Below are 15,870 nucleotides of genomic sequence, written 5' to 3' on the forward strand. Positions count from 1 at the left end.
GCTCATTAAATAAACGGAAATCCTCCCTTTCCTAGGCGATAGTCTAATTACAGATTTGTAGATTAGTTGGCTCTTTCAGAAGAGGGCAAATACTATTTTAACTATTTCAAATCTGTACCAAAATGTTAAGTGTTGGGTAGGCTGCAATAATTCTGGAAGATATATTAAGACTTCTAATAGTTTTTATTACCGTAGTTGGTTTCTGTATGTGATTTCATAAATATATGGAAACATTTGTAGAGTAAATGCATCCTTCTGGAGGTAAGAAATGGGCAAATTCAGATCATAGGATTAGGATTGTCTCTATTTAGTACAGTTGAGCACAGGCCTCTTGAATGGTACGGTAATACACAAATAACATTGTATGTGTTTTGTATTGCAGTCTGTCCTCACAGCTACACCAAGAGAATGATGGTAAGATGCTCCTCATAAGAGGTGTGCCTAACAAGAATATAATAGCTCCTCCAACTCAGTATTATTGTACTGGCAGCTTGTAGTCCAAGTGTAATTTATTGCCTTCTTGGAAGTTGCACTAGCCAACCACCTGGATAGCATTCATTGCTTAAGTAGTTAGATGCTGACTTTTCTTGCACAGCTCAAACCTGGATTTCTTCTGATAATACATCCATTACATCTTGCTGTATGTATTCATTATCTAGACATATGTTTGCTATTATTAAGGGAAATAGAGGACTTGTCATACACATTTTCCCCTTCCTGAGATGATGATACTGCCTTTAGACCCCTTTGTGTCTGTTGGAATGATCCCAAATGCTTTTGTTTTTTCCTTTGTTGCATCAAAATCTGTAAGGGTTTCATATTTACATATAGTGTTGCTTAAATGTGTTCAGTCTTTCAGAGCCTCAGCTGGCCTCATCCATGCTTACATGGTGCTTGTCTATGGCTAAATATCTCTGATGACCCTAGCTGGCCTGCCTGGAGCTAATTTTGAGGTGTCTGAATAYGTAGAGCGCTTTATTTGCAAACTAAGTAACGCATGTAAGCATAATGGCCAGTGGGTATGTATAGTAACCTTTTACACTTCAAAAATGCTGAATATGAAATTTGACAGACTTGATAACTAGGTAGTAAGATATTTGTAAACTATATATACTGTATTGAATAATTTAGCATACTTAACATCGTTTTGGAATTTTAGTATTCTCAAAGTGAGATTATAGCCAAACTGGAAAGAAATAAAGCAGAAATTCCTACAGGATCATTCTGCTGATTGTGTTTTGTTTTGGAAATCTCTCTTTTTAATGTCACATTGAAGCATTTTTGGAGACTTGTAGTTAGATTATAGAGTGAATTTGAAGATTTAGAGGTGTGGAAAGCTAAAAAATAGTTAGCTGCTTCCAGCTTAAGTGGTTTTCCCCTTCCCTTTTGTCTGCGTCAGTGCAGTCCTACTCTTTCTGCACAGTACTCCATTGGTTGTCTGACCATTTGAGGGGTTGATTTTGCTTGCTAATTTGACAGAAAACTGCAAACAGAAGTATTCACTTTAGCGTTCAACTGTGTGGAAAAGCTAGCGCGAAGGATGTGGTGGGAGCATGCAACTTGGGCCAGAGGGCTAGGGAAGATGGTAGGACTTGTCCCTGTTAGCATGAGCAAGTTTAGATTAGATCAGCCCAGCCTAGTCTACTTATCTGCGCCTTCCGTGTAAGAGAGACTCATTTGACTGAAAATGATGGCCGTTCATCAAGTATTGTTGCTAGGGCAAAGAGGTGTTCTCTGCTGTTTGGGCTCAGATGCTTTTTGACACAAAACAGAAGGGCTCTAGGTGAGCACCTTGCTCAGTGCTGCTCTCTCCTCTTGGGTGCTTTGCTTGCATTAGTGGCCAAGGCTCCTCTSTCTTCTCCCTTCTCTGCCACACGCCTTGCGCTGTACTGCACTGCTGAGAAAAGTGTCAAATTTGAGAAATGAGCTTAAATGAGATGTTTGTACTTCTTTAGGAGGGGCAAATATAGGCAAGTGGTTTTAGTATACTTGTAGAAAGGGTTTTTTTTTTTTTTTTTTTAATCTTACATTCTTTGTGAACGTGACACAAATATTGTCATTTTTATGTTCCATGGCAGTTTGTATGCAGGCGAGTAAAAATTTCTTTTGGGTGAAAGAGGGGAGCTCAATTCTTACTTACTGTGCTCCCCTTTGATTCTGCTTTTTCTCAGTCTGAATACTTTATTGACAAGAAAATACTGCTAATGCCTCAAATTACCAGGGTGTTGCATGCTTCAGAAGCGAAGTTATGATGCGGCAGGGCTGTAACGAAGGATGGGGAATCTGTGATCCTGATGGCTTCCCCAGTAGATCTGTGCCCACTAATGTTTATGAAGTATCACTTGTGTTCCATTCTGGATTACTTACACAATGCACACATGTTTTAATGCATTCACCAGCAAATTGCTGGATGAAACAAAGAATAATTCATCCAAGTGAAACTACCCAGGAGAATTGTCAGGATAGACTTCAGTTGCTAGCATGTCAGCTAAACTTCAGTATAGTAATGTTTCTTAGTCATCTCCCTGTGTTCACAGGAGAACTGTTTTCACAGTATTCCCAAATGCTCTTATGGAGCAAGATTTCATTACAAGAAATACAGTCTCCACAGATAGGAAGCTTCATTTCATGTATCTTACAGACAAATATTCAAGTTACTTATCTTCAGCCCATGGCTGACTAACTTGGCAACACAGATCTRGTGGGACCTAAATCAGTGCTGCACTACTTAGTTATAAACCAGATGCTCAGGTTTCACTTGTTTAATCATTCATGGGTAAATCTGTACTGAGATGTTCAATTTAGTACATAAAGCACAGATTATATATACATTGTACTGCTAAAACCTCAGGAAAAGATGATGTAGACTATGAGGAAAATATGAAGGATTTTTTTAGATACCATAAGCAAACAGTCTTTAGTATTCACACAGAAAACATTGTAGYGAAATGTGTATGTAAGTTGTGTTTGCTTTATGGACTTTGATATGTACAGTTTTTTTGAGAACACATCTTTTGCAAAGAAACTCCCTTCTACCTTTAACTAATTRAAACTTGTTTTTTCCCTGGCTAACTTTTTCTGGAGTAGTGGTGTTTAGAAATTCACTTCAAGTAGAAAACATTCTTTTTCATGTTTAATGGAGATTCAATAACTTCTGAAATGTGGCTAAGCAACAGAAACCAAAGGAGAAAGAATGCATTTCTAAGTGCAGAACTGATGAATCAGAGTAAAACTGGGTGTTTTGAAATTAAGGTAGTGGCATGTGTTTAGTAGAACTTTTTTTTTAAAACTACCCTTAAAGAAATTTGAGATGCATTAATTACTGAACAGTAAATAACATAACTGTTTGTCTGTAGTTTAATACTTTTATGCAACTGACAAAACTCAAACAATTAGCTTTAAGGAAAAATAAGTATTGGCTGCCAGATTGCATGAAAATAATCACTTCCACAGACAAGAGTAGTTATTTGACTAAGACTTGAGCATCAATAAAACAACATATAGAACAGACTGTTTCATCAGACAGATAAGCTAATTATGAAAATAATTTGTAAAATGCCATTTGCTTATGCTCTTTTTTGGAGAGATAGGGGAGGGATAAGATTTCTTCTCGTTCTCTTGTCTGTTATTTGTTCTAATGGTCATTTTAATCAGGTTTGTAGTTTTTTAAGACAAGGAGAAAACCCAGTTCTGCCTGTTAATTTTGAAAAGTGTTACCTGTTTCATGAAAGTTAAAGAATGGAAGAATAGTTCAGTCAGCTAAAAATTGAGTATCTGCAAAAATAGCAATCTCTGCTCCTTTAACCATACTTTTCAAACTTTACAATTGGTCCAGTTAGATCGTCTTTCAAACTTGTCATCAGTCTGTGTACTCTGTAGTGTAAAAGCACTTGTGATGCATAGAATTACTGAAATTAATAACACAGGATTACTGCATACTGTCTGGCTACTGATTTCTTATGCAAGAGATACAACTTTATTAAGCTTTTAAGCTGTATAGGGTGGAAATGCTTTTCTTATTCTTCTTTTGAAGCATGTCTATAATAGGCACCACTTAAATGATTCAGTACTATGATACCAGCTTTTATCCTTTCATACTGTACTGTCTGTAATTTTTCATTACTCTAGACATTTAGAAATCTCATTTTCTGCAGAATGCTTATCTATCTGAGTTTTCATTCTCTTTTTTTATAGCCTGTGTTGTGAACAAGATCTTACAATTTTAACTTGTAACAAATATACTGACTGCTGCTGTCTCAGCCTCCTGAGTTATCAGCTTGTGCCTACACCTGAGCACAATTAAGGGTGAGAATTCCAGCCCTAAGCTCAAATCCAAATAAAATGGCTCAGGATGGGACTTACGTCCCAGCAGTCTTCAGGTATTGCCAAGTTGCTGCCTAACCCTGAAGATGTCCACAGTACAGAGACACCTAGGATCTTTACGTTAGATTTTCATATTTAGCTCTACATAGAAGAGCTTGATATTGAAGTGCTGGTTTGTTCAGTCTCTTTCAAGACTTATCTTCAACAGGTCCATGGATTGGGTTTTCTTTCATAAATCTTCTCTGAAGAGGTGGTAGCAGAAGTGGCGACGGTGGTCCTTATTAATGTCTTAATGTGTAGTTAGAGTAATTGCCGATGATACTGGCAATTTGGGTCCAATTCCTTTTCCCACTTATCCACAGTCTGTAGATTCTTCTACAATTTCCATGGCAAAATAAACACTTAAGCATTTTTGGTTATCTCAGTAAAAGTTGATTTTTTGGGGGTTGCTTTTTTGCATGTTGAACTAAGTGGTGTCCAATGGAGGATAATGTTCAGCTGTTACAGTAAACACTCCAGAGAACCGTATAAAATCTGACAAGATTACTCAATGTTGCAAATCACTTTTGAAGAAACAGATTTTCTGTGGAAGGATCTGTTTTATCAACTAAACAATATATGATTTGTAAACTGTTTATCAGTTCTACATTTGCAGTTAAGGGGGGGGGGGGAATCTTCCTGTTCCCAAAAAGGTCTGAAATAAACAACTTCGATAATTGACTCTGTGTATCATCTTACTTTAAGCAGTTGAATGCAAATGTCTCTATTCCAAAATGAGTGGATTTTTAGCTTCTTGCAATCACAAATTCTCATAGTGTATATAAAATGTGACAAGTGTCTGACTTCTGAGGAATGGCAAAAATTTGAGCAAATTTTAATACTGAAGCTGTAGGCATCCCCTATACAATGTGAATTCTACTTTCTGAAATCCATAGTGCTGATATTAGGAAGAAATCAGGAACTTTAGAAAGGAATAAATGTCTAATGAAATGGTGAAGCGCTCAGCTCAGTAGTTAAGCAAATAAATATGAATATCCCTTGTGCAGTGTACAGACTTCAGCATAACAGATGTTTGACTGCTCTGTGCTTGAGACAGGCATAGCATAGGCAGCTAATGACGTAGCTTGGTTTCCATGGCAGTGACTTCATGTTATGTAAGGAAGTTGCGTATACACTGCCCTGGTTGTCATGGTTCTGAGCCTCCTGCTTGAACAGCCCTTGCCTGATCAACAGTATTTAATGGCTATAAAAACCCTAAAATATTCTCCAGTGCAGTTAGCTGGCTAGTGCTTTTAAGTCCTCCTCTCTCTTATTTTATTCTTGTTACAACGACACTTTCAAGATACTGGTATCTGATGTAAAGGCTAAATTGTATCTTAATCTTCACTGTGCCTTTGAAGGAGACCTTGATTTTTCTAGCCACTGCACCGTATAGGAGTGCTGTTTGCCTTCCTTCTATATACCCTTTTGAAGTTGATTGTTTTCTAGTTTTCTGGGCTGTAAATATACTAAATGCATGCTGTACCCTGGCCTGAACTCTATTTTTGCATCCATTTTCTGAACAGAGAAAATTAGATGACCCTGAGAGGGGAGAGAAGGAGAGAAGTAAGCAATTCTCCATAGAGCCTTCTATGGCTAATCACTGAGAGGAGTAGAAAAACTTGTAGTAGTATAAAATTGCTTAAACATTCTTTTTTTAAGGTGGATCCCTGTAACCCTTCTTTTCCCTGTGCTCCTTCAGTTCAGATTCTCAAATTTGGAATTAGGATTGGCACCTGAGCTCTAATATGGGAATATAGTTGCAAATGTTTATTGACTGCATAAGCCAGGGAGTCATGCTTACAAAAAGTACTCCTGTATTTGTCCARGAAGTCCAGTATTAAATTTACTGCAGTAGCTAAAAGTTTTGTCTAAAACCTGATGTTTTGGAGCATTGACGCAGCACTATAGGTGCTATGTTGTCTTAAAATGATATGCCAGAGCTGATGGTGGTGGAGAGACAGATCTCTGCAGAATTCTTCACTGTACTGTACACTAAAGCATATTTGCATCAAACTGCAGCTGAGATTAAAAAAAAAGTGTGGGGGGGCATCATTCATTTAATAGAGCCCAAAATAGCCCATCTTGGTCTGCATTCAGATTTTGCCCATGTAGCTCTTTCCTTTCATGTGTGCGTGCATGCATGTGGGGGAAGGGTGKTTTTTTTTGTTTTTGTTTTGACTCTGGTGCTTGTACAACCCCTCAATGAACTAGTTCCAGTCAGTGAAAGGTTAGAAAATAATTCCCTTCATTTTTCTGGATTAGGATATTGGCAGTTTAGTGGGCTGAACCACCTCAAAAGAGGTCAGACAACCACTGAAGCTAATGGAACAGAAGCAGTAAGAGAAAGATCATCTTTGAGGTCAGTGAAAGGTTAGACAAGCTAAGCTGTCTTCTGAAACTTTGAGCCTTAAGTGGTGTCTTCAGTGTGTCAGATGCAAGAGGTGGTTCTTAAGGGCCCCTGGCTGCAAGCTCCTGAAGCTGGTGGGAGAACACTTCGTTAGAGATAAATGCTTTCTTTTCTGCTCTTAAATATATTTCCACAGCTTCTAATAATGCGTGCAAACAGGAACCTGTCTCAGCTAGGCTTTCCCCGAGTTGACCTGTGCTATCTCAAATCAAGGACACACCCTTTTCTAGTGCAGGCAGGCCTTATCGTGTGTTTTTTGCAAGGGAGCAGAGATCCAAAAAAGTCCGTTTCTGAAAACTTTGATTTCTTTTTCTTCCCCTGGTTATCAGCTGGTCTAATAGATGTTATTTCTTTCTACAAGTCTTGCCTTGATAAGGTGCGTCAGGCTCTTATTTCACTGCTGCCCCAACAGCTTTTGAATCTGCATACAAAACCATCTTGTCCAAGTCAATGCTTTTAACTAAATCAGATGACTAAATCCTGAGTGAGGCTTTCACTCCTTTTTTTTTTTTTTTTTTATAACAGAGATAAGAATGCTCTTTGGGACTTTGCAATGAAAGATCAGGGTGCCATTTACTGCTTGGCTGGTGGAAGTGGTCTCCCCAGCAAAAGGAGCTCTTCCGCTTTTGCTGTACCTACTATGCAAGCAGAAATCTCCAATAACAGGGTAGGGCGCAAGAGTGGGCAGTGTGTACTAGCCCAGTGTTGATCAAAGCCCTTCAGCAGTTGTGTGCAAAGTCTCCAGGATCTTCCTTCAGTTCCTTGGGATCCAGAGGACAGATGGATTCTCTCCTAATTGACTAGGCAAGAATAATAGAGCGGCTTTGATTACAGCAGCAAAAAAACAGCATGGTGAAGAAGATGGCTGCACRTAGCTTTGTATTTTGTTTAGGGGAATAATAACATTTTTAAGTAAGCACTAGAATAAAATAATTCCTGATTCTCCTTTACCAGTTTCTCAGACAGCCACTCTTCAAGATCTTGAATAAAGTCTCTGTCTCAGCCAAATTGGCACTGTTTTGGGAACCATGAGTTTACCAAAATATAATCTGGTTATCATTGCATTAAATGGGAGAACAAAAAACATATCTTCAAAGGGAAGGAAGCATTTTCATCTTTTTTCATTTTTTTTTTCAGTGTATTTTCTGAAGTTGATTGAAAAAATATGCAGCTATGAATCTCCTGTAGAGAAGAGTGCAAAACACAAATGCAGTATTGATTTTTGGCATGTATAGAATGGCTTAAAAATTAATAAATCAGTGGAAACATTGACATTTCTAATACATATACTGAATAGCCATTTAATTGTTATCTTTTAAAACATTCAAAATGACAGGTGGTATTAATTCATTGGGTGGAATATCTGCCTCAAAGGCTTCAACTTCTAATGCTTGGATCTTGAGTTATGCCAAAGTCTAGCAAGCCCACATGTTCAAACTTACTTGTATGTTGGGAGCATAGGTCACCTGTTTAAACTTGAAATAGATATTTGCAAATAAATACAACTTTGAACCCTTAAGGTTAGGATTGTTATTTTTMAAACAAAGAGATTTCCTTTTGTTTTTAAATTTATTTTTTATTTTTTTAACCACTAGTATTACCTATGCCAAGTTATTAAGTGGCTTCAAAACATGCAAAACAAAAATCTCAAAATATTGTAAAACCTATAGTGATCTGCTGTCTATTCAGGAAGCTTAATTGCAGAGAGGTCTGCCAGTAAAATTCTATTTTGTCCAGTGTTGTGTGTGTGTGTATATATATATCTTTTTATGTAAAAAATAAAAAAAAATGCCAAAGTAAAATTCTGTGCTGGTTGGGAAGGGAAAGATACTGCTTTTACTGTTCTTAATTTGTTTAAGTTAGCATGTATCTGTTGTCTGAATAATTGTGATAGTTTGAAATATCAGTGAATTTCCCGGTTCTTATAAGTGTTTTTACATTATTCTTGCAGGGTTTGTGTATTTTGAATGAAGTTACTTTGAAAACTTGTTCAGTGTTTCCTGTTTTCTATCAGTTTTTTTACCACTTCCTTCACACTGATAAACATCAACTGTGTTTGGTGTGACAAGTTAAATATAATTCTGATTATAGCTGAGTGAGACAGCCCTAAAACAAAGCCTAAAAGAAAAACAGTACAATACTAAAGGCAGCAGTCTGGCCTTTCTGGAAATGATTATGGTGATTCATTGTGTGGGGGGCTTGGGTCGGGGGGGGGGTTGTTTGGGGGTTTTTGTTTGTTTGTTTGTTTTAATAAACACCTGTAGATTTTTGTCTGAATTGCTGGATGGCTAAATGAGCTTGGCCATTAACACTACTCTCCATTCAGAAAAGAGCATCAGGAAAACTTTGGCAAATATCTGACCAAGATCTGCTCTTGGGTCACTTGTCTGTAGGACAAAAGCAACAGGCAGATGCACTAAGTTAGTTTTGCCTCCCCCACCACCCCTGCCAAATTGAAAGCCTTTTCCAGATTTGCTTTAGATGTGGCTGTAGCAACATGTGCATTTTCCATTGTGTCTTTACCTTTAACATGGTGACAACTTGCAGTTGGCCAACAAGTGAGCCACATTAAAGATGTTGCATCCTTTGTCAGATTGGTATATGTGTGTGTGTTCTTGTTTTAAGTTACATGTGGAGCTGCAAACAGGTGCCTGAGTTTAGTTAAACTGTGACACAGAGACTAGACTAGGGMGTAACACCCTTGATTTGGGGTCCATACCCGAAGTGGCAAGACAGGACTTTTGAATGTGTCCTCTTCATACACATGCAGGCATCCAAGCGCTTAGGTCTGCTTTCATGTGTGAGGAAACACTTGCCACAATATGATTCTGGAGGGCCTGTAAAGATGACCCCAAGACGACATCTGGCTCACAACATAAGGTCTGCACCAAAATAAGAAGGAAACATGTTCAAGTCATCTGGTGATTTTCTATTTTCAATTTTAACGTGCAGATTAAATTTATTTAGGCACACTGTCTCACTGCAGTCCTGCTTCCTAGTTATCATTATATTTTTAAGTCCCCTCAAGCTGCTAAACTGGATCCTTGAAACTCCCAGCTGAATCATTTTAGTAGCCATGGTTGTAGGTGCAGTGAAGTTGAAAATCTCTCTCTCCAGCCACAGCTGCTGTAGAAATAGGGTGGGAATAAAAGCTTTGTATTTGTTTCTGTGCACTGTTATTTCCTGGCTGCACAAGAATAGGTCTGCTATGCCATCAAATTAACAAAATGCACACTTGTCAGAGAAAATGTAATATAATTTTTGCCTAGAGTATGTGAGAATGAGATAAAATGTGATTGTTGCTACCCTAGTATTCACTGAGAACATAAAAATATCTAAATAATGTGATAAGCTCAAGCAAAAGGTCTTCAAGCACCATTTTTAGTTTTTAACAAACTTTGTTTTTTCTACATACATATCGCTTTTTCATAACACAAAGTGCACACTACGATGAAATATGGTAGCAGTTTAGTGCATGATTGACACTTCACTATGATCAAGAGCTTGTCTTCTRTTTTTCATGCAGTTGTATTAAAAACAGTAGGTTTTCATTTCACTGTTAGCAGCTCTTCTYATCTAGAAGGACCTGTGGGTATGAAGTGCAAAATATAGTAACTAATCAAAGAAAAATGCACTACATTGAGATATGTGCTGAGTAATCACTAATTACTCRTTTGTCAAAACAAGTGATATAGGTTGATATATAATTCTACATTGCATTATATGAAACAAAATTGTTATTTCTTTAGACTTAGATCAGTTGAATACCACTTCTGAAATTTTTTTTTATTATTTTTTATACAAGTAAATGTACGTACACATTTATCAAAATTACTCAGATTTTAGGAAAATTTTATGACAATATCTGCCATTACAAATCATTCCAAATTGCAGTATGAAAAAGTATCTGTATATCTAAGAAAAGAAGACAACCATAGGGCCAGTGTGTAATATGCTGAATCGCTTCATGTGTTTAAATAGAAAATTGACTCAGGATATTATCTCCTAAAGGAAGAATACTTGCAGGATGTTCAGTATCTACTCGATGCAGCTGAAACATTTCAAGGACTGCCAGAGTTCCCTATACAGGGTGACTTCATGGAAATTCAACTGTAATTGTTGCATTATGGTGACTTCTGTCCTTTCCTCAGGCCTCTCATGTTCTAAAAGATCAAGCTTAAAACATTTGTTTTCTCCTTCTGCTTGAACTTCTTATATGCTCGTTTATAACTGGTGTTAAAGTATTTCATTTCCCTCCACAATATTTTCTCTGTGACTTGTTTTAAATTTAGCCAATGTATATTGCTTTATTATAGCAAATGTAATTTGTTTGTAATTATGAATACTATGTGGAATCTTCTAAAATACTTGAAGCTTAAAGGAGACGTGCAGCATTTTATTGTGGGGGGAGTGTTGAGCAGAATATTAAAAACTGGATGGACAAAATATCACAAAATAGATTGGTTAGGCAAAGTTAAAAGTCTAAGAAGGGATTGATATCCAAATGGTGCAATTGTTAATAAAAATGCATGAATTTGCATGTTTTATGTGCTTGCAAAAATGAGTTGTAATCTGTTGTGTGGTGGGAGATAATTCTCCAAACACTCTAGGAAAAAAAAAATTTTTTTTTGATCCTATACTCCAGAACAGTCAGCTTTTTGACATCAGGCTGCCAAAGTATTAAAGCACATCATGAATTTTAAGCACATGAATAGTCCTGTTGAATTTCCAGGCCTATATGAGTTGGTGTGCTGGACTCAAAATGCTCAGTACCTACTGGATTGAGACCCTAAGTCAGCATAACAGAAATCAGATGATTGTCTGAGTTAATAGCATACACTTACTATAAATTAGAGCTCTAAAGAAAATTAGCCTGTAGTTTTCCTATTTATCTCTCAGCTAAGCTATACAAAGAATGGGTTGTAACTAGCAAAATCAGTAATCGTTCAGGGGTGAATGTGTGTGATTTACATTATTAAATAAAATTGTAGCCATCCATCAGCTTTAAATGCATGTCAAGTCTTTTGCGTAGGCTGCAGAGAGCAAGGCGCAGTGGCGTGGCGACCTTGGTGTGGTTCCACGTCACAAACCTGTCCCACACAGGGCCAGCGCGCTCAGCTTCCTGTGCCTGCTGCCAGCTGCGCTCTCCTCTTCGCGAAAGAGGTTTCTGCCTGCTCACTTATACCAGTTCAGCTGTTTGGTTGGTTATACTGTGTACAGATCTGTGAAATGCTAGGGTAGGAAAACCACAATTGGCAGTGAAATTTTCATAACATGGAGTTGTATCTTAAGTTTAAGAACATGTCCTTTGATCTAAGTGTATACTTTTTTTTTAAGGCAACACTACATATTTCTCACTATTTAAGTTCTCTGTGTCTAATGCAGTCAGACTTGTGAAATATTTTCTTCTGTGCTAACTTTTTATAAAGATTGAACTAAATATTAGTTTTTACAATACATAGAAATAAATGCTTCACACCCTGTAGTGCTTTTTTTTCATCTTTTGGTATGTCATTTCATCAGGAAACAAGAAAGCTGCTGAAATGTTTTATACAAGCAGGAATTAGGAGGAAACAAGTAGACTCCTTGAGTCTAGAAGCCACTGTTAATTTTGTTAAAGGCTTGATGGATTAAAAAAAGCCCTATTAAATATGTTTCATTTCGGTATAAGGTAGTTTTACATAAATGATTTAATTCATTACTTACCCTCAGCTCTAGAAATGTTTTTTTCTTTAAGCCTGAAGGAAAAACATACCTAATTCAGTCTCATTAAAATAAGTGATATTTTTTAGAGTTTTGTGCTTCATAGAATAACATGTAAATAGTGTGGTAGTAACTCCAACTTGCATCTCAATAGTACTTTACAGTTTTGATGGTAATTATCTCTGGCTCATCAACAGTTTTAAAATGTGCATTATTTATTTACAGATATATGGAGTCTAGGGGTCATCCTTTTTATGTTGGTGTGCGGACAGCCACCGTTTCAAGAAGCAAATGACAGTGAAACTCTGACTATGATAATGGACTGCAAATACACAGTGCCACCTCATGTGTCCAAAGAATGTAAAGAGTAAGTAGAATACTAAAGAACTGGGGTGCATTCGTGGAGGTGGATTCTCATGAGCTGTGCAAGTTCCCCTATCAGCATGCGCAATATTCCTTACCTGTTCATAGGACTTTGTCTACTGCATTTGCTTAGTTGTTAATATTTCTTACCACCAAGTTTCTTGGGCACTGCTACTACATTGTCTTTATTCTCTGTACCTGTTTTTACTGAAGTTTAATTCCATGATGTTTTTGGCATTTGTATGAAACTTTATTCTGATTTTATGCAATGTATCCTTCTTTTATCTGTCTCAGTTGTCATTTATTTTATAAAAGATTGGAGAAGCTGCTCACCACTGACTGGCTTTGGCCACCACTCTTGCTGCACAAGTTACCAGGTGTCGTTGAGGGCTTTTTGTGGCAAGGATTAGAGACTGATTCTTTTAGATTTCTGCTCAAAACCCAAGAATAACACAGAAAGTTTTTGCTCACTTACAGAAATTGCAACTCCAAATCAACATTCTAGGCCTTCAAGAGAGAAAAATAATCTCCCTGCAAATACCATATGCCACTTGGGAATCGTGACTCATATGTTTTTTTTCTKCAGTGTTCACTGCAGCTTTTTCTTTTTTTTTTGATATGTTCCACTGTTTGCCATATGATGGAGATAGGTTAATGAATGAAGTCTTTATTTAAAGGGTCATCCCTTTAAATACATATCCAAGTTGCATTACTTAGACTATATTCCACCATGTATGGCTAGATTCCTGAATCAGTGATAGAGAATCTTGTCATTTGTCAATATGAAATACCAGGTAGATATACAAAGGCTTGAAAAATGCCTCTGGTTAGAGCTCTGTCTAGGATTCTGTTATCTGAAAGGCTGCTATTAATGCTCTCAACAGCTTGAATTGCAGGCAGAAGTTTAAAAGAAAGATCATATTGGTGAATTCTGTCAGAATAAATCTTTTYAGATGCTACATACTGTGCTGGGGCAAGAAATTTCTATTTTTCACATCCTTTCAGTTAATATGCTGGCTAGCACTAATTTGTTTAAAGGTTGAAGTAGTATAGTCTGCTCTCTCTGTGCGCCACATTGCCAATATGCGATCAGTTACTGAAGTCCTCTATAGACTAGGTTTTCTTAGGGAAAAGACTCTGAGAAGATCTAAAACTTCCTGCTTTGAGCAAAAGCATTCCTGGAGGTTTGGGTTGCATAAGCAAGCCTAAAGCTGGAGAGAGATGCTGTGCATTTGTGTATTCATGTTACTACAGGAGTAGTTTAAAGGAAAAAAAAAACCCTCAAGTATATAGTTTGTTCCATTTCTGTCAAAATTTTAATAAAAGCAAAGAAAAACAATGCTCCCATATTTCACACAGCTTTTTCTTTTGGGAAAGGCAGAGACTAGAGAGATTCAGTGTACCCATGGCATCCTTTTTTAAATTATTTTACAAGAGTCTGCACTAACTGCCCTTTTTCCTTCCATAAATCTTTTCAGACTGCAAAAAAAAAAAAAAAAAATCCAAACTTTCATGTTACCTTTGTTATTTGTGTTGCATAGTGCAGTTTGTAGCTGCATAGTGTAGTATAGTCAGTGAAACAATTAAAACATTCTGTCAAAATTGCCGAACTTTCATACTGCATTTTGGAGCAATAACATTTMATTGAAACCTTGGCACCAAAACCATATATCCATGTTTTGTTTACTGTGCAAAGCACAAAACAAAACAAAAAGCAAAACAAAAACAAAAAACCTCCCCCAAGAATTTGTCATGATATACACTGAAACATCACATGCAGTAAGCTAATAGAGATGTGCTTTGCTAATCAGGTCTTCTTTCTCTGTTTATTTTGGGAATTTGTGCACCTTCCTGCTAGCGCTTGGCAACACTCAGTATCAACCCATAAGTAGGTTTGTCACTTCATAATCCTAGATAGACCCTCTGCCCGCCTCCCCCCCCCAACCCACGGGTATAGCAGATCACTGTCTTTTTGCAGATACTGAATAACCACTTGGCTGATAGCTATTTCATAATAAAATATTTCTGCTGCTTCTGCCATTGCATATTCTTGTTCACAACAGCAATAATACTAAATGATATTTCTATTACTGTACAGACCAGCCTGCAGGCCATCTGTGACAGTTGCTGTATAATCCTATAGAAAAAATCAGCAAAACCACAGAAGTCAAGAATCTAGCATATTAAATGAAAATTTTAGTGCTTATGATATTTACAGTTTTAGTAAGTAAATTATGTTTGTTTCAATTCTGCATTGTCATGTAGGATGTCTTTGAGAAAGATAATTTTCCATCATATTGTTTACATTACTTTTACTGCAGGGACTTCTAAAGATACATGTGATCTAACAGAAAGCAGAAAATTTCTTCCTATTGTTGCTCTTGCAATGGCTGTTTTTTAAACATGTGAGTGCATTTTGTTTAGTTTTATTTATTTTTTATTCACAGCCTAATTACACGGATGTTGCAGAGAGACCCAAAGCGAAGGGCATCTTTGGAAGAGATTGAAAATCATGCATGGCTCCAAGGAGTTGACCCATCTCCTGCGACCAAGTACAATATTCCTCTTGTGTCATACAAAAATCTGTCTGAGGAAGAACACAACAGTATAATACAGCGCATGGTTCTTGGTGATATAGCAGACCGAGATACAATAGTGGAGTAAGTTACCAATTTTCTATATGTAGTTTGTTTTAGTTTGAATGTAGTTTGAATGAAGAGTATCATGAAAACATGGGTGTTTCTGTGTTTACATACCAAATCCATTCAATTAACAAAATATTACAATTTTGCTCTGTGATGGGAAGAAATACTTAAGTATTATATATTAAATATTAAGTATGCATTAAGTATTATATATTAAGACTACTTAAGTAGACACAACCATAGGAAAAAAATCTTAAAAAAATGTTTTGGAACCGTATTTGATTCATGTGGTAATTTGCAATATTAAACAATTCTAACTGCTTTGAAATTCATGCTTTTACTTATGCTACATATCTCTTCAAGAGTTGTGTCTGGTGTCATGCATAT

General features: G+C 36.8%; 1 protein-coding gene across 5 annotated transcripts in view; it reads left to right on the forward strand.

Moving 5' to 3' along the window:
* SNRK (SNF related kinase) overlaps positions 1 to 15,870 on the forward strand; it is a 44,396-nt gene that overhangs the window by 19,482 nt on the left and 9,044 nt on the right. For 4 of the 5 annotated variants that reach the window (XM_026068005.1, XM_026068003.1, XM_026068006.1 and 1 more), the window contains 2 exons: positions 12,701 to 12,842; positions 15,286 to 15,498. In XM_026068005.1, the coding sequence (XP_025923790.1) occupies positions 12,701 to 12,842; positions 15,286 to 15,498 (355 nt within the window). Of the gene's footprint in view, positions 1 to 388; positions 415 to 12,700; positions 12,843 to 15,285; positions 15,499 to 15,870 lie in introns of those variants that run through there. The other variant, XM_026068007.1, reaches the window with a different exon arrangement.

Source organism: Apteryx rowi, unplaced genomic scaffold (assembly GCF_003343035.1).
Source record: "Apteryx rowi isolate R43461 unplaced genomic scaffold, aptRow1 scaffold_266, whole genome shotgun sequence".
Taxonomy (NCBI): Eukaryota; Metazoa; Chordata; class Aves; order Apterygiformes; family Apterygidae; genus Apteryx; species Apteryx rowi.